This window comes from Micrasema longulum, unplaced genomic scaffold (assembly GCF_059751315.1).
Source record: "Micrasema longulum isolate JH-2025_06_02 unplaced genomic scaffold, ASM5975131v1 h1tg000250l, whole genome shotgun sequence".
NCBI lineage: Eukaryota > Metazoa > Arthropoda > Insecta > Trichoptera > Brachycentridae > Micrasema > Micrasema longulum.
The window spans coordinates 1,307,560-1,330,595 of NW_028277455.1; the positions used below are offsets into that span (position 1 = coordinate 1,307,560).

Below are 23,036 nucleotides of genomic sequence, written 5' to 3' on the forward strand. Positions count from 1 at the left end.
GTTGTGAAGATCGAACCTCTGGAATATTCCATTTTCCTTTGCGCTGTGCAGATCTCCCACTAACTCCGCGGTGGACCGTTCCGTTACACGTGAAGCTGGAACAGGGTTGCCAGCAAAGATAATGAATACGTAATTCGTAAAACGAATTAATTATTCATCAAAATATCATCAATAACAATTACTACAATGTAACATTCCAAATTGTTAAACATTTCAGAAATTATGCGCCATCTTAATTTGAAAAGTCTTTTGTATACACTTAATATTTATCTTTTACGTCAAAATTAATAAGTGTTGAAGTCAATTTCAAAAATGATTTTTCTTATCACTTTAAAAAAAAATAATAAAATAACTATAATTAATTTGGAAAGTACTCATATGTATAAAACAAATAATACACCGACACTCCAGAACGTGCCTATGGCTCAGTGGATTAGCTACATCTAAAAATAAAATAATAAATATACATGTATTTTCTGTTTTTATTTAATATTTTTTAGTATATTATTTTCTCGATTTCTAAAATTGTTTATTTTTTTATTTATTTTATTATTTTGTTTTGCATTTTTTTGTTTCTTTTTTATGTTATTTTGTAAACTTGCCAAACACAAGAGCCAGACTCTTTTTTGGCAAGTTCAACCTTAAGTGTTCCATTATTTTACTGAATGTATTGTTTATTTATGCTAATAAAGGTTTTTATTTAAAAAAAATACATATATATATATTTATATATAAAAAAAATAAAATAAAAAGACTCGGACAACCTTTACAAAAGATGTTTAAAATATTATCAGTAACGATAGAATATGAATTTAAAAAAGAAAAATTATTTTGTTAAATGAATGTAATCCGTAAGGCTAAGTTTCCACTACACCAGACCGGCAGATTTGCCGGAAACCAGCTCCCGGATAATAGTGTTCACATTAACACCGGATCCCACAAGAAAACCGGACAGTCGAGTACTTATCTCAGTTGAATTTGGACCTTTCTTTTTCTTACAGTTCATCGAAGTTTGGTTTCAGTATTAAATATACTTCACGCCATGCTGCTAGCTTCAAAATTTTGTCCTCATAATCGTCTTCGGTCTTATTCCACAGAACAGGTCTCTCTCGGACAAGCTTAGTTAAAGTGTCCGCGTTTATATCTATGCTACACGTCTACCTTTATCAGAATTTGAAGCCAAAATCACGCCGAAATCACGCCGAAATGACGCGAGGGGAACCCGGGCGGGGCGAGCGGGGGACATAGATACCGGAGCAAACTTGTTCACACTACTCCGGTCGGGGTGTCCTGCCGGCGCTTCGCAAAACGCTCGGTAAAAATGCCGAGCTCGGTGTTTTTGCCGGTTCCGGCATAATGTGAATAGCTTCATATAAGTGTTATGCCCACAATACATAACAAACATAGAAACTATTGAAAATGTTCAACGAAAATTTTTTAAATACCTAGATTACAAAAACAATAAAACCCTTTGTACTAACAGCCAATCTGCCAAACAAAATGGATTTTTTATCCTTGAAAATAGACGCACTGTATCTGAATTATGCTATTTACATAAATTATTAAATAATAAAGTAGACTCTTTTAACCTACTCTCCAAAATTAATCTTAATGTCCCCTTTCGCGTGACAAGAAATAAGTATTAATTCCATCTGCCAGTCTGTAGCACTAACTATGCACAAAAATCTTTCCTTTATCGTTCTTGCTCTAAGTATAATGTTTATTTTTCATCTATTGATATATTTTACATACGCCTTAATATATTTTTAAAATAAATTTAATTAATTTCTGGCTGCGATAGGGTTCCACTTACTATTTAATGAGGCACACTCCTGAACACTTACTCTCACACTAATACACATAAACACACACTTACACTTACTCTCATACAAATACACATAAACACATCCTTTTGTTGTAACACAATTTAATAATATGTATGATTTTTATTTAAAAACTTTGCTGGTCTGTCTTTAAACAGTATTTAAAAAAAAAGATATTTTATCATTGTCGACTGTTTGTTTCTTTGAAATAAATAAATTGTACAGCCACTAGCTCTTCCGGAATTTTTACCGGTCCGGCAAATACGCTGGTCCGGCATAATGCGAACCTGGCCTAAGGGTTTATCAATAAATAAATTTCAAATAATATGTATAAATAAATATTTGTAAACACTGTAAATATTCATATTTATTTTGTTTTACATAAAATATAAAAAAAGGTAAGCTTATATTATCAACAGTGAAAATCTTTCCAAGAAATTTTTAATAGATGAAATAATTCTGAGCAGTACAGTTTTAAGCTCTCTAATTTCATAATAAAACAACATACCGAAATTTTAATACTCAAAATTAAAATAAAGTAAATAAAATCACCTTTCTTTAAATTTTGATAATGAACAGTAAAAGTTTTTAATGTAGCTAAATTTATTGGGAAGTTTATGCAATATCTGAATAAGCGAGTAAATATAACGATCAGTAATAGATAACTTAAAAAAAAATCATTAACTTGTTTTTTTAATTCACAAACGAGTAAATTATTGTTGTTTTTTATAACGGTTAGGATTTTTTTTTAGATATGTGTAATTAATCTGTATTTTATAAATATTATTGTATGTAACTCCAGGCGTGAATAAACCAAATGCCTAAAAAATATAATAACACTTCTAAGCTTTCTCGAAATGATAGGATAGGATCGGTAGAATATTTATATTTTTTAAATGTTATTTAAGGACCTAATGATAAAGGCAAATTCTAAAATACTTCAAAAAGATTTATATTAAGTTTTAGATTTAAGGATTTTACTAGCATTTAGTTTTTCTTCAAATTAAACATTGTATTTTGATAACCGTAGAAGTATTTTAAATATAATCTTTCATTTAATCGAGGAATCCACTATAATTCTAAATATCTATTTATGTGAACGATTTTTTAAATAACCCACGTAATAATACTTAACGTGTAACTAATATTAAAAAATGGATCGATTCCGCAGCCCTGGGATATTATGACTCCGGACACATTACCATCGCACGACTCGTGGTAAAATAAATAAATAATTTTCCGAGTAAACTTCTGATTTTTATAAATATTTTAATTCTCAATGCAGATTGTAATAGCTTTGTAAAAGAAATACTGCTAGTTTTTTTTTCTATTTTTTATATAAACTGGCAATCGAGACATTATCAGACGAGAGGGAGGCAAAATCTCGTATTCGTTACTAAATAAACTTTTTTAATTAACCGATTTGTAAACACGCTTGATTTGATTGAACGTAGTACTTAATTTTTTTTGATATAATTATGACTTAGTAAAATTCATTGTTACGATTTGTTCGCGAAGGAGGGATTAATAAAAGGTAAATTGAAATTTGTATGAGTTTATGCGAAATCGTCGTCCCAAATCCGAGATCCTCTATTCACAAAACCAATCGCCACCGGCTAGGCTGCAAAACTAAAACATGACACGGCCAAATAGGTTCGAAGAATGTTAAATTAATCACATAAATAAAGTTAAGAAACAATATTTGAAAATAAAACACAAGTCCTTACAGCATATGAATTTAATTACAGTAACATTAATACATTTATTTTTTCAAGTTAAATTTTCTACCTCATTCCAGAATCCATTTAAAATACTACTTAAGATACTTTTGGTTGAATATGTTTAAAATTACTGATGTGGCCGAAATCTTGCTTAAATAAAAAAAATTGCGACGCGTTGAAATCGGAGTCTTGGAAAATGTCATCTTGGCCGGTTGCTGCAATGATCTGGAGTGTTCCATCTAAAGTCACGGGTCATCTGGTTCAGTTGATGCTCCCATTAAAAGCCGCAAACTCATCGCTCGGAAGGATTCTCAAAACAAACCAGCAATTTGATGAACATGACAGTTTCTTGATGCGTTTTACTCTCAGTTAGACAAAATCCATGTATGTTTCTTTTGAAGTATGGTGCAATAGTTAATTTATGGATTTCATTACAATCTTTACCCCGAATCCGTTAATATTGAATTAATAAGAATGAATAACGTGGTACTGGTGCTGGGAGACAGTATTGTCACCCCATCAAGATATATTTAAAAAACAATAGTAGATAAGATACTAGGTAAAAAAAAGGGACTCGGTGGATTTCAATCAAAGTTTGATGGAATGTCTAGAGACATTGGATCGGCATGAAGAAAAGTAATTTAAAATACTTACACACTCTGAAGTCTCTTTGGGTGGAGAGCGTTATCCGTGAGCGTCCATTCTGTTCGTGTTTTGTCACGGAAGAAAGCTACAAAAAAACGACATTGATAGTTGCGTTCGCCATAGACAAAATCAAAAAGATGGGTAGCAATTATTTTCTGTGACGCTTAGCAAATGTTACCTGTTACATAATTATACAGTTTTTTCTCAAATCAAACACTTATTTGAGTCTTATAAATTATAATTTTCTTAACTTTATTTTTTAAATAAACAAAATAAGTAGTCAGTTCAGTGTTTAACTTAAATGTATGAACTTTTATTATTTTATTTTTTTAATTATAATTCTATTATTGGTGGACTGGTAATCTATACATTCTAAAGAGGTAAAAAAATCAGGCTTACGCCTGAGATCTGCGGGCAATTGCCTTGTACCCCTGAGGTCAATTCAACCTACCCACTCAGATATGGGTCACCTTAAGATTTCCTTTTATCTGATTTGTCAACATCAACCTGTCAGGTGTGGGGGCCCTTTTGGTTGTTACTATCGCCAGCATAGCTTGATAAATCATTGAAATATCTAACTTGGTGAATGATAAAAATTCTCTCGATGACCTAGACGTTCACTGTTGCCCATTCGTCAGCAGTATTTGTTAAAACTGCTGGACGCGAACATGACTTGGAAGGACGTGCAGGAGCTGGCAGCTGACAGAGATGCCTGAAAGCTCTTTATAGACTCTATATGACTCTAATGAAAGACATAACCCCTACAATACAAATAATATAATCACAAGATCCTCAACACAAATACAAACTAATACCACTTTCGGACAAAGGGATTTTGAGTATTATTCAATTAAAATCTAAAACCTACTTCCACTATCTATTAAAACAATTAGTAACAAAAAAATGTTCAAAAAGGCTATAAAAATAGATAGTGGAGCTAGGTAGAATTAAAATGAATTGTCTCATTCGCCCAAACCAATATTGAATCAACTGCTCTACAAGTGTATAGCTTATGTTAGGTTTTTGTTGTTTCATTGTGCGTTTTGTAATGTAAATAATGTAGATGTACATAAATCAATTATAAATATAAATATGTACTGTTTAAAACTGTATGAACATTTTATTAATTATTTCTGTTTATTAAGTTAGTCTTCTTTGTTTATTCACAAATGTAAAAATATTTAAAAAAAAAGCATATTGTTAAGTGTCCTCGGTACGGGTAACCCCAGTGAGGTCACATTATTTTCATTATTAATTATAGTTTGTAAGACAGAAAATATGAATAAATAAATAAATATTTATGCTTTAACTAGGGAGCGGACATGAAAATGATATGAATGAATTTTTTCTTTAAAAATATATAACCACCATCCGCCACTGAATTACGTTAGCCAAATAATGATTACGCTAGCTTTTTCGTAATATAAATTAATTAAAGGTTTTTTAGAATTCCTTTCATTATTATTTTGCTTACGGTAAGTCACTTTACTTGGGAGTACTTTTTCGTCATTTTTTATTTCACTAATTTGATAGAGTCAATTTACTTTTGAATAACAAAGGTTATTTAAATATTTTTGCGTCTGTTTGTTGTTTATAGCAAAAGATTTTTGCCTTTCTTTGATAAATCTCCCTCTAATCTGGAATCCGATATTGATTGATAAATATACCATCTACATAAATAATATACGAATGAGCTTGTGGAAATTCAAAAATTGATTTTGACTTTGTATTGGCTAAAATCAAATTTTGAACACTATTCACAGAATCATAGTAAATTTAAGCCTCAATTCATTGCCAACCAAAATTGAGATTTGACGTTTTAATTAGTTGCTCTGTTTTAAACCCTGGTAATATGAGTGGCGATATTATTCATAAGTATCAATGCAATTAAGAACTTCAGCCCTACAGGAAATCGGATAAAAAATTTTTTTTTTAAGCGCGGTAAAAATTAGAGCATTCAATTATATGGCAAAGTTTCTTGAAAATGTATAAAAAATATCAAAAAATATTTCAATAAAAAGGAACTACCTTGAACGACGTCACTTATACACGGACCAACCAATGAAAAGAGAGTTGTGGAAGATTTCAGGTTTACTGACCGTCAACGGGCCAATCTGTAGAACTGACCGAGAAGAAGCAGAAGAGAACTTGAGACGTCACGCATGGGGTGATTTCAGAAATACAAAACTTTAAAAATCATAGCGCTGATAATACGATACATTTTTTTTTGTTTTAAATTGGCTTAGTTTAATAGTCTATTAAAAAAAAAACATTTATTTTATAAATGACAACTTAGTAATTACGCTCATAACCACAATAATTACTACTCAATCGTTGCCTAGCTTTTGAGACAGGTGTTGGATTGTAATAAAAATAATTATTATATTTTTGGTATTTTTATGATTTTTTCATTCTACAATTTGTACAATTTTATTTTTAAATCTGAATAACATTACAAGATAAAAATAAAATAAAATGAAATACTAAATAATAATATGACAACAATTTTGGTATTTCAAAAAATAATAATAAATTATTTGACGGTCAACTATCGCTGATTGCAACATGGCAGAAAATTCGGCCTTTAGAGCCTCAGTTAATCATCATTTTGGGTTTCAACTAATCGGCCCTCAAGGCCTCGTTTACTTAGCCCTTCGTGCCTCAATCACAATGCCTTCCGGCTTTATACGATGGAAAACTGTTTTTTTTTTACCTAGTTGACATTTTTCTTTTTACACGTAAATATATTTTGCGCTTATTCTATTTCTTAGAAGTGGGGTCAATGCTATACAACCTCCTGACGTCACTGCGACCGTGCGATATATTGTGATGGATCCCGGTGAATAGTTATCGCCATGTGAGCCCGGGACTTTAAAGAGTCTGGCCACTGGTTCCACATATTAACAAACATCATTAATACACTAAATTTATTTGTTAATTTTTAAAATGTGTAAATGGGGGCTAAATTTCTAACAGTCTATGCGCTCTGTAGCTGCAAGACGTCCTGTAATCTAGCTCCTATCTGTTATAATTTTTTATTGATCTTAATTGAAAACGAGGAACTAGAATCCCAACCGTCCATGCGCTCTGTAGCTGCAAGACGTACTGAGATATTTATTGATTGTACAGCGCCCTTGAGGTGATTTTCACAAAAATGGCGCTATATTAATTATCCAACTATATATATATATATATATATATATATATATAAACAAACATGGAAACATAGAATTATTTAATATAAATTAAAATCATGACTTTTTAATCACTTCTTTTCTAAATTATAATAATGCACGAAGTGTTATATTTGTTTAACTGTTTATGCTAAGATACATCGCCTCTGTTATTTCAATATTTTTTTATTTAAACCCTTTATTTATTGTTAATTTGCTGCATTCCTATGTTATAATTTCTTATTTAATTTTTCTTTATTATTTCCTTATTTTCTGATGTTTTTATTTCATGTATCTATATTTTTAATGCAATGTTCTGGTGTTTTGTTTTATTATAATTGTTTTTTTAAATTATTTTAAACTTTGTCAAAGGCGTAAGCCGTCGAAATAAATAAAAGCGAGAGTTCTCACTTTCTGAAATCTCCCCCTCAAAACCCAAATTCGTCAAGTATCGGGCTATTGGGTAGGGAACAAGATCTTTAACATCATCAGGTTTAACCAATGGTTCTTTGGGCATGAGGTTTCTTTTGTAATTGAAAGCATCACATTCGCATAGAATGTTTATAGGTGTTTGCTCATTTGCACTGCAAAACCTTCATCTAAAATTTTTGGAAAGATTCATTCTACCAAGGTGTTTGTTTAATCTGCAGTACCCTGTAAAGACTCGAGTGATAATTCTCACTTGATTTCGGTAAATTTTGCTTAAAAATTTTGCACTTACTACTTGCGGTTAGCTGGTTAATTGTTTTCCAGATTTAATGTTACTTGTGACATAATTCATCACGTTACTTGTTAAATAAAAACTCCTTTTTAAAAAGCCTTTGTTATGATTTTCACAAAAATATTGCTAAATTAATTGTTAAATCATAACGCTGCGTCAAAACGATCGATGACTACAATTTAAAAAATAATTAAATCTTTTTTTTCAGAAAATAATCACTTTCTAACTTCTAACACGTCTGTTAGGCATTCAAACTAGCATCGAAATAACATGCATATTTTTTTTTTATCTACAATTAAATAAAATAAATTGCAAAAGGCGATTTTAACAACGATTTGGACGAAAATACACTAAATGCAGTGCCTATTGATAATTGTTATGTATAGGTAATGTGATCAGTCTTACGATTCAGGTGCCAGTCTACGAACCATTCGACAAAACATTTCTGTTGACCTTCACAAGAATCGAACTCAGGGTCAACAACTACACTATAAGGCGGACTACTCGTCTCCCACCGAGTCAAAAACCCTCGCCCAGAGTTCTACTTATATCTCACATACAGAACTGTATTCTTCATTCACCTGGACTCGGAGATAATTTTGGTTCATTAAATTTGATTCAACATAAGGGTTTTTATGGATTGCGCCAAAAGATTAGCGATGCATTGAACGATTTGATTTTAAGATACATCTTTCCGTGAATTGTAAACATTTTCCAAACAAAATTTTCTAGAACGCAATAAGCTTAGAATTCGGTGACATGCGTTATTTACCACTCCATTTTATCATCGAAAGACGACCCTATCATATTTTACATCACTGAACTCTCGACGTTATAAATCAGAAAAACATCCCTTCACCCTAAATATTGGCCGGGATAATAAATGTAAGGGAAAATCTATGGAAGCCATTGATTAAAAAACAAAAAAATAGGTATATTGACATGAAAAGTCTCATTTCTACCATAATTAATTTTAAGCACCTAATAGTGCATAGAGCACCGCATTGGTAAACCAACCGCAGTGTATCTTGATCATCTATGTAAAGCGGCCACTTAAACCAGCCAACGACAGGTCATAAGCCCTGTAAATGCCTTAACTTCCATATTCCCTTCTCAAAAATGTTTTCGCTGTTTGTTGCAATAAGTTTCATTATAAACTTCAATAAATCACAATTCAACAAAAAAAGCTCGATATGATTTTTATATGACGTTTAACCACTGTCGAAACGATATGCTTAACATTTATTTACTGAGATGGTACTGAGCGATTACGAGGCCGACTTTCGATACTTTCTTTCAGAAAGATAGTAAAACAGATGGAAAAAACATAATAACTAAATTTATTTTTAACAGTGGTAACTTTGTAACGCCTAGACACTCTTATATATTAATATAACAGAACCTAGCGACATTATTTTCGCATCTAGGCGTTTGTTTTATTAAACTGACAGTTATGTCGGAATTTAATTCGACTTCAAAATTAACTTATTACTCTCTCATATTTTAAATAGGCTTTCAAGAAAAAAAGCCAACCTCAAAACGATTAAAATTTTTAATAAATCATGATTAAAGGAAAAATTTCTCGGTTTATCAAAATTTTTTATACTTTAAATGCGTAGATAAACGTATCGAGGGGTTCTAGACCCGTCGGTATAAACCGTTGTACTTACATCAAAACTTGATGGTGGGGGTATCGGTAATATATATTTGTAGTCGGTCGGCACACTTTCATCTTCAACTATGATGTCATACTGAAGCTATGTCATTTTAGAGCGTAGATATGTGTACCGTGACGTACTCTTCCCCTTGTTTCATATCGATGTACCTACCCAAAACTTGTAGGTGGGGGTCGGTAGTATATCTTTGTAATCGCTAGAAGGAATTTATCTTCAACTATACTGAAGGTGAAGGTGTGACATCTTTATCTTCCAAAATGAATATCTCAACTTGGTAGAGAGTTTGTATTACGTCGACAGTTCTCTCTCGGGCTAAGTGAATTACGCACAAGCATGCGGAACTTTCAACTTCCCGCGTTTTGTGACATGTAACCGGGATAGTTAAATTTAGAATTCTTTTGACAACAAAAACGATCAGAAAATAAGCTTCTTTGTTACGTTGTGTCACTTTTTTTATACTTGAAACGTACAACAAGCCCCGTTTTACAAATTAATTGGTATGTTCCCGCTAATCTTGGCTGGCTGGTTGCCAAATGATTCGTTCTGATAGGCAGACGTTCCGGGCCTTGAAAATTTGAGACGACTCGAGCCCGATTTATATGGAACGGAAAATTGGTCGGATATTAATTTAAAAAAATGTTTTTATATTTTTTAAATCATATAATAAAAAGTATACTAAAGTACATGAAACAAATACATTAGATTCCTCTGAAACATATTAATGAGGTTCCAGCAATATCAGGGCGCTTCAGAAATACCACGTGGAAGAATAAACACATGAGACTAGACAGTAAAAAAAGAATATACAAATCATGTGTTAGACCGATAGCCACCCACGGAATAGAGGGAAGGGCAGATACTTCTAATACAAAATTTCGGCTGAGATATGAACTCTCCGATCCATAACCGGAAACACGCTGCGAGACCGCACGAGAAACATTGATATTCGGAGCACGTGCGGTACGGAAGATTTTGTAAGATGGGAAAGACAAGAAAGGCGGTATTAGAAAGAAGATGTCAACCGGATTGCAGAAGACAAACTTCCGCGTATCGCACTCCAAGGGAGCTTTAAAGGAAGAAGACTTCAAGGCAGACCCCCGAAAAGGTGGCGCAATTGCTGGCACTCAGCATTTCAGAAACAGCGGCACAAACAGATTCACAAAATCTATAGAAAGAATGAAGGAGAAAAAGAAAAAGAAAAAGAAAAAAAAGAATTGCATTCTGAAGAGTTACTACAACTAATAAGAAAAAACGAAAAAACTAATCACGTTTAATATCTATACCTATAACTAAATATATCACAAAATATAAACAGTTTCTTTCACAAACAAAATAAATTAATAAAAACGCTTTCAAGAATAGAGGAAGGGGCGAATCTAGGACTAAAGGAGAAATGGTTGTTAATATTATTGTTTTTTTTTTTTATGTTTGAAGCATTAAGATAATATGCAGTTCCACCAGATTTTGATGAATATATATTTAAACATGGTTTTTCTGTCACTCTCTAACAAATGCGTCCATGATACTGTGCGGAAAAGACAACTGCACCTCGGACTGTTTATACACAACTGCAATCGACATTTTCTATCCTTGTGATCTCAAAATTGAACCAATTTTGTTGTTTTGTTAAAAAAAATATAATATCATTATTACATTTTCTGTGTCGGTACCTTTTGCGTTTTTCGAAAGAAGTTTTCATATTTGCAGTCCGTTTTGTATGATTCTAGTTATAATTTTTTTATTTATTCTTAAAACAGTTCAAACATAATCCATTTATACGAGTATCTTAATTAACAATTCGAGTTTAAACCCCTCTCCACCCTAACCTGATTCTCATTTTCTAATAGTAAGTTATTTACAACTCGTTAAAAATGGACCCAAAAATAGAAATATTAGACTAAATCCTAGCAAGAACGCAAATATTTTTTTTTCCAGGGCCAGTTCAAAAACTTTGTATGTACCTTGACTTGAAAGTTCGTTCTCAAAGACGTTCTCCGTTTTCCAAAATTTGTTCAGAATTCTAACTGTTCAGTTTTCTGATCCATACAAAACGGGCTTAACACGAAAATATTTCCCCGGTTTAAAACGATAAAGTTTTTTTTGTCTCAGAGATAAGATTGGCAATTTATTGTGTTTTCTCATTGCAAACAATTTAGTGGCATTCACAGACCGTTAGTTTAACTCCTGTCCTTGGTTTAGGGTGGCTCGTAAACATTTTGACCTATATCTGAAATGTTTCCTTATAATTTAAGAGTTAAAATAAAATAATTCATTATCAATATCATCACCCCCCTTTTCCCACTAAACCAAATACATCGTAGATTGATCATCTGTTACATCAAGATAAAATAATTAGTCTTATACTGAAGGTGCCAGTCAAGAAAAAATCGATGTTTTAAGTCCACTTTTCCAGGAATCGAAACCAGGACCTCAATGATTGTTGACGAACGTAACAACCACTACACAGCGAGGCGGACATATCTCCACTGGATTTTCTTATTCAGAATTTTTACATGTAGCCTTCAGCGTTGCCAACCTCCATCAATCTCAAGCGCACTTAACAAAAGTTATTCTACGCAATATTTTATTTTATTTTTTTAATTTTTTTAAAATTGTTTTTAAAAAAATTTTTGTTTTCTTATAATAAACATAATAATAAAACAGGGTATTAAAAAAATAAAGCATAATTACATAACAACGAAATACATATTAATAGAAAAATAGTAAACAGAAAAATCCCACAAAGGCACAGCCTGTTCGTGGGTATACAAGAAAATCTAAGTGAATTTTTGCTCCTATAATAAAAATTAGACAGTTATAATAGTTTTGTATGACATAAGAAAGAAAAAATAAAATATTCTGTAAAATACAATATGGTATTTTTTGATAGTAATTAAAAAAGAAATAAAAAATTTAAAAAAAAAAACCCAAAAATATTCCTTAAAAGGCAACCAAATAAATCAAAGAAAAAAAGAGTTCATATCTTTAGTTTGAATCCAGGATAGTGCCTGTTTTTTAAAAGAAGGAAAATTTTTAAAGTTTGGAATCAATGAAATATTATCAGTAAAAAAAGAATTAAAAAATTTTGGGCCTATAAAATATGCATGTCTCTGTGCGAGCCTCGTTTTACTTAGATACTACCTACTTTTATTTACCTTTTAATTAGATATCTACCTAATGTACTATCACACCCACTAAATGTAAAAACATGGTTATTTTTTGTCAGCACCCCTTCTGATAATATTCACCGCACGCGCCTGATAAGTATGTATATAATATGCATATATACAGTCGAACTCGGTTATAACGATCACGGAAATAGCGAGATCTCGAATGTAACGAGGAAACATTAGTTGATATTTTAGTTCATGTTTTTTTTCATACAATTATTCGCTGTTATAACAAGCTAAAGAACAAAAATATTGTCAAAAAATCCTCAATTTTTTGACCGGCAGATTACGCCATTTCAAATTTACCCTAAACTTTGGTATCTCGATTCTACTATAAAGACTAAGTTTCGAATTAATTTTCTTTCGAATGATTTAAAGATAATAAATTGAACATTAAAATAATGAAAGCGAAATCTTACCGGTACCGGAAAGAGCCGGTATGAAGGTAATAAAATCCTGAATAATTGTTAGAAATTGAATATTACAACCAGAATTACCTTTTTTTAAAACAAATGAGAGTACAGTTCTATAGAAAAAGGTTTCAACTAAAATATTTCAATAACCATATTATCGAAGCCACAATTTTACGTAGAAATAAAGGAAAATATCACAAAAAAATATGTGATTTAAAATGCTTGTATTTCTTCATAAAAACAAAAATTAAGACATTGCGTTTTCAAAATTTTTAATTAAGTATATTTTTTTATAGAAATACCATTAAAAACTATTGTTTTTATTTAATTTAAGTTTTTTTATTTTTTAGAACTGCGTGATTTTAAAAAAAACTTTCGTTTTAAAATGGCAAAATCGTATGATTTCCTCAATTTTCATGCGTTTTACCCGACTACAGCCAACCCGTAACTTTTTAGTACCTACATATTTATATATATAATCATTACAATGGCGATCTTACTGCTTTTTAAAGGTATTTCTGAAATCAACAAACAAGTTTTAGCTGATGTAGACGATAGAAGATAATCTTAAACAAAGCGATGTAATACGATAGGAAACTAACCCGGCGTTTCTTAAAAGTTACGGTTTTGACCTACTTTCGCCTAACTACATCCTTTCTTACCTTTTTAGAGCTTTCTTTTTGTTAAACTTTTATCGCGTAAAATTGTAGGAGATACGAACATGAATTAATTAAATGTGTACATTCTTATTTCCACATTTTATTTTTAAATATATTTTTACTATTAGTATGATAACTTACGGTGTCTAGAGGTTACCACGTCTACTGCCGTGCAAGAGATCTCGGTTTTGTTTTCCGACATGGTTCACATAAAAAAATAAATTTTAAAGTTGATTTTACATGTTTGGCACCTAAAGCTTACGAGCGATTAGTTATCTTGCCTATACACTGTCATTAAAGTAGCTACCAATGCTGTACCCTATGTACTACTAGGTGCGAATATAACTGTTTATTAATTTTCACATATTTAAATGGTAATTTAACAAATAATATTTTGAGACCATAAAGATTAAACCTCAGAGTAATCATGCGTAACCAATAGAAAGAACCCCTATCACTATGTTTCATAGAATGCAAGCGATGATGGTTTTTTGGTTAGCAACCAATTGGTGGCCATTTTGTTTTATTTGACAACATAAACATAACGGTTTGACGGAATACTTTTGTAGCTGTGCTTGGCTTTGTTTGTAAATAACTTGGATATTTACGTAATAATAAATAAAAATCGACTAGGTGAACTGCAGTATGTTTGGTTGCAGCAGTAGGAGCGTCAAAGGTGTTAAAGGAGTCAGTTTTCACAGGTAATTGATTCCGAATATTTTCCCATGATGAACATTGACTTTTGGCATTTCTTGTCCCGACACATGTATTATGCTGCTTAAAAACTTTGATTATATCAACGTATTTACTTCAAATACTACTTTTTCTCAATTAAGGAGATAAATTTGTGAATTAAAGTATGTTTTATGTTTACTGTTAATAATGATTTTTTAGCGAGTAGAAGTAGATTCAAATTTTACTAAAAAATAGCAATGTTAACCTTGAAATCACATCTTAAATGGCGTGTCCAAATTTCAGGCTGCTACGACTCGCCGTTTCGGAGATGTGACGGACAAACAAACAAACTCAACTCAGGACTTTGGTTCCATGGAGTTGGGATTTATGTCTCAATAAATGTAACATACGTATATTGTGAACAAAATGAATAAAAAAATAAATACACACGTGTATTTTCAATTTTACAAAATAAATATAGGCGAATTATAGAAAAATAAATTGAAATAACCCTGCAATAATAAATACACAGGAACATATTATATAATTACATAATACTTAAATTTGAATATATAAATAGAATTAAATCTATTTGGTTCTACATGTGTGTATGTAACTATTTATATTTTACTAGCGGACCCTACAGACGTTGTCCTGCACGAACGTTGGCTTGCCTGCTATTAGCTGGCTCAGCAAATGTTTTTTCGATATTCAAATTTTCGATAAACTGTAAACTAATTTAGTTATTCTTTAACCGCCAGCCGGGGTTTGACGAAAGATTGACATTTAATTAGGAACCAAAAGAAATGAAAAAAAATCTTATTATGTCGTGAAACCGTTCAAAAACGGTTCGAATAAAGGAAAAAGACTTTTCATTGATTAGAAGGTACGTTGGTACTTGTTTATGATTGAGTTCCAAAACTAAGAATTATTTAAATTCCAATATTAAATTTAAGTACGTGCCAAGGTACTTTTTTAATGGTTGAATTAGAAAGCATAGAATAATTAATTTTCAAATGTGTAATTATTTTTTTTGCAACCTTCAAACTTTGCTCTTCTACGAACTGGAGTAATGCACATTATGTAGAAATGCGGTTTTCAAACATGTACTAAATGTCAGTTAGTTTTATTTTATTATTACTGAAAATCCATTAAAAAGAAATAAATGGGTGGAAAATATAAGGAATTTAAGGAAAGACTCCAATTGGGATCCACAAAAAGCGAATGTTGTTTGTAAAGATGAAAAAAAAACTTTTTTATACACATAAAAACAACGACCTTCTATTTTTTTGTCGAATGCAACCCTGGTAGGACGATAAATAAAACATCGATGCTCGTAACTTTTTTTACATTGATTAGATTGAAGATTTTAAGTTATGTACAGACATCTGCAGCGCAAAGCTCATTACTATGCAAAAAAGCGCACGTAAATCGGTTAAGCCGTTTAGGAGGAGTTTAGTGGTATCACACTTACAGAAGAAATCTATATATATATATATATATATATATATATAGATGTTTATTTTGGTTGTCGTGGCCTTTTTTATATATGATAAACATATAAAAATAAGTAATAATTTCTGATGCGCTAATCGCTTAAATAATACGACGAAAAACTTCGGATATATTAATTTTGCGAAAGACGATTCGAATTTTTTTTATTGACAAACATAAAAATAACATGGAAAATATCTGTTTTGCCTAAATCTGCCTCTTTAATCGATCATTGTAACTCCTTATTCACAAAATAAAACTCGCCATATTTTAGGGATGCTTTAATTAATATTTCAGTAGGTACAATAATAAGAATTCATTATTTCAAACCGAGTTGTAGGTGAGTGAAAGTCTCTGAGGGTCATAATATAAAATAAAACCATATAAAATAATTATGTAAAACAAAAAAAAATCGTAATACATTTATTAAATGACTGAATTAGTGTTATATATTTTTGTTCTGAATTCTTTTACAAATTGTCTATTTAAGTGACAGATACTAAAAACACGAAATGAAACTATTTAAAATGTTCTTCTATCTTTCATGTTTCCCATTCCACGTACAACTGGAACTTAACAACGGCTGAGTTGTTTTTCCGTAAGAAAAACCTTAAAGCTTTAGTAACAGAAAGTTCTACCCTGGTCAGGTAATAAATCGCTTATAAAAGCTTAGCTGCAATACAACTAACTAAAACCAAAATAAGCACCGTTCTTTCTAGATGGAAAAATTAATTCTTCCATGGAAGAAAAAGTTTCGTCTCAAACGACCTACATACTCGTACAAACACACATAAAAGAAATTGTATTTTTTACTTTGAACATCAGAATACTTTGTAGATATGCTTCTAACGACATCTCTTCCTTTTCTGAATCCATAATCGTAGTCATTTATAGTCCCTTATTTTCATTTCAAGCATTTATGATCAAATTTTCACAACTTATTTTAAAATTAACTATGTTTATACCTTGATTTAAAACATAACCAGAAAATAATAAACAGTAGTTCATTATTAAGATATTTCCAACATTTTCAACAAACAGTAATTGATCACATTAAGATAAAAACGTGAAGAATATGAATTTCGTTCTTTAAGAAAATTAATGACATAAGAAAATTTTTAATTAATAAATGCCACTGGATATTTTTTTATTAATATCTCACACTATTTAATTTCATTCTTGAATTTCTTTTTTGAAAGCGTAAATTTTTAAAAGCTTATTATTTTAAGTTATGAAGATTTTAACAAACACTAGAAAACTAACACATCGCAACAGAGAAGGAACCTTTAAGAAAGAAAATATACAACTCTATGCTTTTACATCGCTTTTGACCTAGTTGGTTGGTTTGAGTTACCTTTTTACACGTTGCGCTATGTAATATCATTTATTTATTAGTGTATACATGGCACAAATGCCTTTTATAAATATAAACATAAATACAATTAACATACAGTGTTCTATTAAAAAAAAATGAAATAATATAATAACAATATATCTATATATATTACACCTATAAATGTTTTATATAATAACTTTGGGATTTTAATACTAAACATACAAATAATCTTGAAATCTATGAAATCCAGTGTACAAAAATTTGGAAAAACACAAAATATTTTTCACTTAACTAGTTGAAGTAGAAGTGAACATAACCAGCATTATTCAACAGAGAAAACTTTTAGAAGCACAAGTAGAAATTTAACTGTTTATTGGGATTAAGATATGTCATCGAATCGTTTAATAATCACTTTACGCACTGTGTCATTCACCAATTAGCCTAATCCAATAATGATTAAATCCCTATGAATTAAATATAAACATGTATCTACAAAAAAATGTTTTTTGTGTGTGTTCGTTTTATCTCTTCTTACTATTCTGATGGTTTAGCTTTTTTAAAACAACACTTTTTTTTCTTACCCAGTACTTTGGTTCGAATTTCAACAAATTCAGAGCATTATTCAGTATTTGGCCAATGGAAAGCCCTAGGGTATAAATGTTTTAACAGTTAATTTTATCTCCATTTCTTATTTAATTAATCAACATTCGAATTATCAAAAATATTTACTCGACAGATAATTTGAGCTGCGAATTCATTCCCAGGAGAGGAATAACTAATAGCGTTTGATAAAATGGCGGACTCGCGGGAACCTCGTACAACATTTTCCACTCAGAAATGTGTTTCGTTGTTAAAACCGTTTTGACAAGTTCGTCGAGTTGAATATTTAAAACATCTCCAAGGGACGGAAGTTATATTAATTTACTTTCGCTATAAAATACCCGTCGGCAAGCTGTTTTAAAACTTTTTTATGTGTTCAGTTTTATGCTAACATTCTTCTATGTATAATCAATAAAAAATAGTAATATGGCTATAATTTATTAGATTAAAGTTATCAATGTCAAATTCCATTTTTTACTTGCCAACATTCCTTCAGTAGAGGACCGATGTCAATTTAAATAATATATTTATATTTCTCATTTATATGTGTTAATGTTTTTATTATTCATACTAGTTTTAAACACGTCAAAAAGTTTATTATAACGCCACAAAAAGGCTTTACTTTACTTTCCTGGCAGACACAGTCAAGACTTAACGACCGATATGACCTTCCCTATCTAACTGCAACCAGAGAACTTTTTAAACAAACTAAGCTATGAAATATAACTAAACTCTTTCAACAAGAATCATTCAAATTTATCCATAAATTAGCCACTAATGTAATTGTAGACGAAGAACCAAAACTTGTAAAAAAATGTAGTCAACATGGACATAATACGAGAATATCAGACAAATACCATATACAACTTTCTAAAACAAGACAAAGACAATCAAGACTAATTAACCAGGCACTGAAATTATACAATAAACTACCAGATAAAACTAAACAAAAGACTCAGACAAACTTTTCAAAAGATGTAAAAAACAATATTTTGAACAACAGAGTATGAATGAAAAATGTTTATATTATTTTTTGTAAAATAAATGTAATAATCCGTAAGGGTTTAAATTTTCAAATTAAAAAAAAAAAAAAAAAAAAACAAGCATTGAGGACATGTAAACTCTGAGATCGCGCGAGGACCACCAGAATAAGTGAAATATTTTATAAGGCTTAGGACATTTCTAGATAGAGTAGACAGCGAAGAAGGGACTGGTACGATCATGTCCAAAGAATAGACATTACCAGACTCCCTTATGTTGCACTGCGTAATCAGCCTTACGGAACTCGTCCTCGGAACCGCAATAAATTTTGATAAATAAGTCAAATAAAATAAATTGTCATCATTTGTGATTACGCCACATTTACTCTATGAGTACACAAACATATACATAGCACATGTACTAGGATAAGGCGTTCAAATTTATTTGATACTTACGGGGCCTTGGTTAAAATGTTGCATTGCTTACTATGGGTACCGATATTGTCCCGGCCCCAGATTAACAACTGAGCTGATCGTGAGTGCATGTGCTTTTTATATTCTCTCCGCGATCGCAAATAAGATATTTGTGATCAATAACTATTTAATCTACTATGTCGTGTAATCGTCAAGTGCCCATCCTTCCTGACCACAAGAAGTTCAAACAATAAAGGTGCCAGAACCCAGAATAAGGTAGGTAATTGCATTAATTGTATTTAGGGTTTCATGGCAAAGCAAATAAAGGATAACGCATTCCGCGAACCAGCATTTTGAGCGTTTATCTGCTAACAAGCAAGAGGCGCGATCAATAATTGGTCTAAGGAATGCTTTCAAGATCTAGTATTAAATAATACAATATTTTAATTTGGAACAAAAATTTGTATGGTGTTTTTATTATTATAAATAATGATAATAACAATCATATTCAACAGAGATGAAGAACATTTTAAAGAGGGGATTTTTTCAATTTTAATTTTCAACATTAATTTTTTCAAATCGGGTTTGATTCTTGGTGAGAACAGAAAAGTCTGGGTGTTCTGTGATGTAATTTAAAAAGTGCCTAGACTTTTTTATTCCCTTCTTTGAAATGTTCTTCATTTCTGTTGCAATAAACCAATATGAATAATTCCCAAGGGGGTAAATTCAATGATTGTCGACGAAAATTTGTACAAATTCAGAATGTTAATGGTGATAATGATTGAATATGTTGTTTTGGATTTAAAGGAAAAAGTTTTTTGGGTTTTCCAACCCATCAGGAATCGTTTTAGGTTATCGTAATCGTTAACGGGGTTTTTATTGCTGGATTTGCGGTACGCTGCGAGTAAATGGATGGTTGGAAATTTAACAGCCACAGCCGGTCGCCTCTTGAAGCAGAAATACTAAATCAAGTATTCAATTCGATTAAATTTATTTATTAAAAATAACATATACATAACAAACTAATATTGAAGATCTAGTACTTCTTTATATTTTCCTTGCATACAAAATAAACTTGTTTTGGCATAATAAAAATTTACGATACACAAATTATAAAAATAAAAAATACGTAAGTAGGAGAATCTTGCTCCGGAAAACCCTTTCGGATACATGGAACAGATCAACATTCGGACCGATGTTGTTCAGCATAGCGGTGGTCCTTCCAGCAGGCATAACCATAAGGAGGTTGATCCTGTTTATCGAAATATGAAACAATCTATGCTGACGCTGTCTTAGGTAGTTATCAGGAACATACAAAGCAATGCTCATCATTATCTCAGGACTATCGACCATACCGCGCAACAATCGAAAAGAGTGTGTAGTTGAATACGCATTCCTTCGAGTCTCTAAACCGTTGTAGACAAGCATAACCTGGAGAAACTCGGTCGGGTAGAGCCAAGAATAATACCCGCATTCTCTCATGTAGAGATATATCCTTTTGGATTTTCTCTATTATAAGAGAGTACTTCAGTTCATATGGCCCCCAAATCATCGAGCCACTCTCGAGTCTACTTAAATCTCCATAAAACAAGGTCGTCATTCTCTCGCGGTTGGTATGCGCATAAAGATGGAACAATTAATTCAACATTTTTTAATTTGTTGCAACAGAAAGGGAAGGCTTATGACCTGTCATCGGCTGGTTTAAGTGGCCACTTTACACCCTGTGTAGCATTTATTATTCTGCCTATGTTTTAACATTCACATTTCCCTAACTCTTCCATCAGTTGACTCCTGTGAAGTAAAAGAGCTGAAACCTTTATAATGTGGGTGAGATTCATCCGGCTGATCCATTTAAAATTCAACAAATTAAATCTAAATAAATTCCAGCCGTCTACAAACATTTGGACGTACTCAAAACATTGTTAATTATAATTTATTGGCATTTTTTTTGTCTGTGTCCGGGCAGATAAGGAATACAGTTCTGTGTGTGAAATAGAACAGGAATCCTGAGCCCCGATTACAATAGTAAATTAACTGTTAAATTATAATGAAAATAAAAGTTTGTTATTAGTGTTACACAATTTTTATTCTTTTACAAGAACACTACTACAGTTTCAGGAGAGCACTCCTCTCATTGATGGGTAATATAAAACTAATATAGTAAACACAGAATACTGTTCACATTTTTTTTTGTAGACAATTACTGTAGCTCAATCACAGGTAACAATCGACGTGCTAATAAGCGACGTGATAACAATTTCTTATCATTTCTTATCATGGAACATCCGTGAACACCGCATATTAAATGTCAAAATATTTACGTTTCGCGACGAATAATCCTGCTGCGCAATCACATATTTCAATTTCACCGGCGTAGATATGGAAAATATTCCGAAACAGCTATTTTTATTTATTATTTATCATGCTATTCATTGCATGTAGCCGGTGGTCGGTAAGCCAAATTTCAAGAAAAGCAGTCACCATAGTAATTGTTTGAAATTTAATTTGAACTTTTTTGTATTAGATACTCCTTACTATTTTGCTAATGAATATATGGTATATTTTTTCATAATAAACGTTGATTTTTTGGCAACGAACTGTATTTATTTAAAACGAAAACAAAAAACAAACCGACACGAGCGTTGACTTAGAGATAACACACGCGTTGACTTATGTCTGCGATTCATTATTGTTCATTGTGATCGCTCAAATGCTTAGTATGTTTTCAAGTACGTCGATAGTTATTTGTGATTGAGCTACTGGAATTCGCTCTATAGGAAGTTAAAACTGAGATAGAAACATATTTGAGACGACATTATGGAAGACTAGGTATTTACAGGGCTTCTGGCCTGTCACTGGCTGGTTTAACAAGCACACTTTCGCATTTATGTACTTTTTTTGTAAAAAAAAAAATTGCACCACAACAGGCTAGGAGGCCCAATTACAGTACACCACAGAACACCCAGGCTTGAGAAAAATCACTTTTTTTATGTTTGTGTTCTCACCGGGAATCGACCCAGAACCTTCCGTGTGTGAGTCAAGCGTCTTGACCACAACACATGGAAGCCACCATTTTAATAATAGTATGGATTTAATTTTCCATACAGAAAATTATGTTTTACCATATTGACAATTAATATAACTTTGTTGATTTCCCATTGGAATACAGACCCTAATTTCAAAAGTTTATTCCTTATCCTTGCGGACAAAACAAACAAAAAATAGTTGTCTACTTATTTTAATAAAAGCCCAATGAGCTTACCACTATCTACAGGGAGACCTACCTTTTACTCTGGATTTCTTTTTTAATCAACATTAATATATCGCAAAAAAATCATTTAAAAAACAATTCCGTCCGAAAGAAATTCTTTCTAGAACTAACATTTTCCAATTAGTTCGGAGCATAGTCGCTTGTTGGACCAAACCATCATTAAATTTTAATATTGCCTTGCAATTTATACATTCAAGAAAACGAAGTTAGATTTCTACGCAAGATCCTTGCTGGCTATCGAAAATTTAGTGAAAGGCACTTTGTT

General features: G+C 31.3%; 1 protein-coding gene across 1 annotated transcript in view; it reads left to right on the forward strand.

The window, feature by feature from the left end:
* Positions 1 to 10,773: 10,773 nt before the first annotated feature.
* Positions 10,774 to 23,036, forward strand: part of LOC148283294 (junctophilin-3-like) — a 32,700-nt gene continuing 20,437 nt past the window's right edge. The window contains exon 1 of the mRNA XM_088223744.1: positions 10,774 to 10,864. Coding sequence (XP_088079870.1) covers positions 10,774 to 10,864 — 91 coding nt within the window. The remainder of the gene's footprint in view (positions 10,865 to 23,036) is intronic.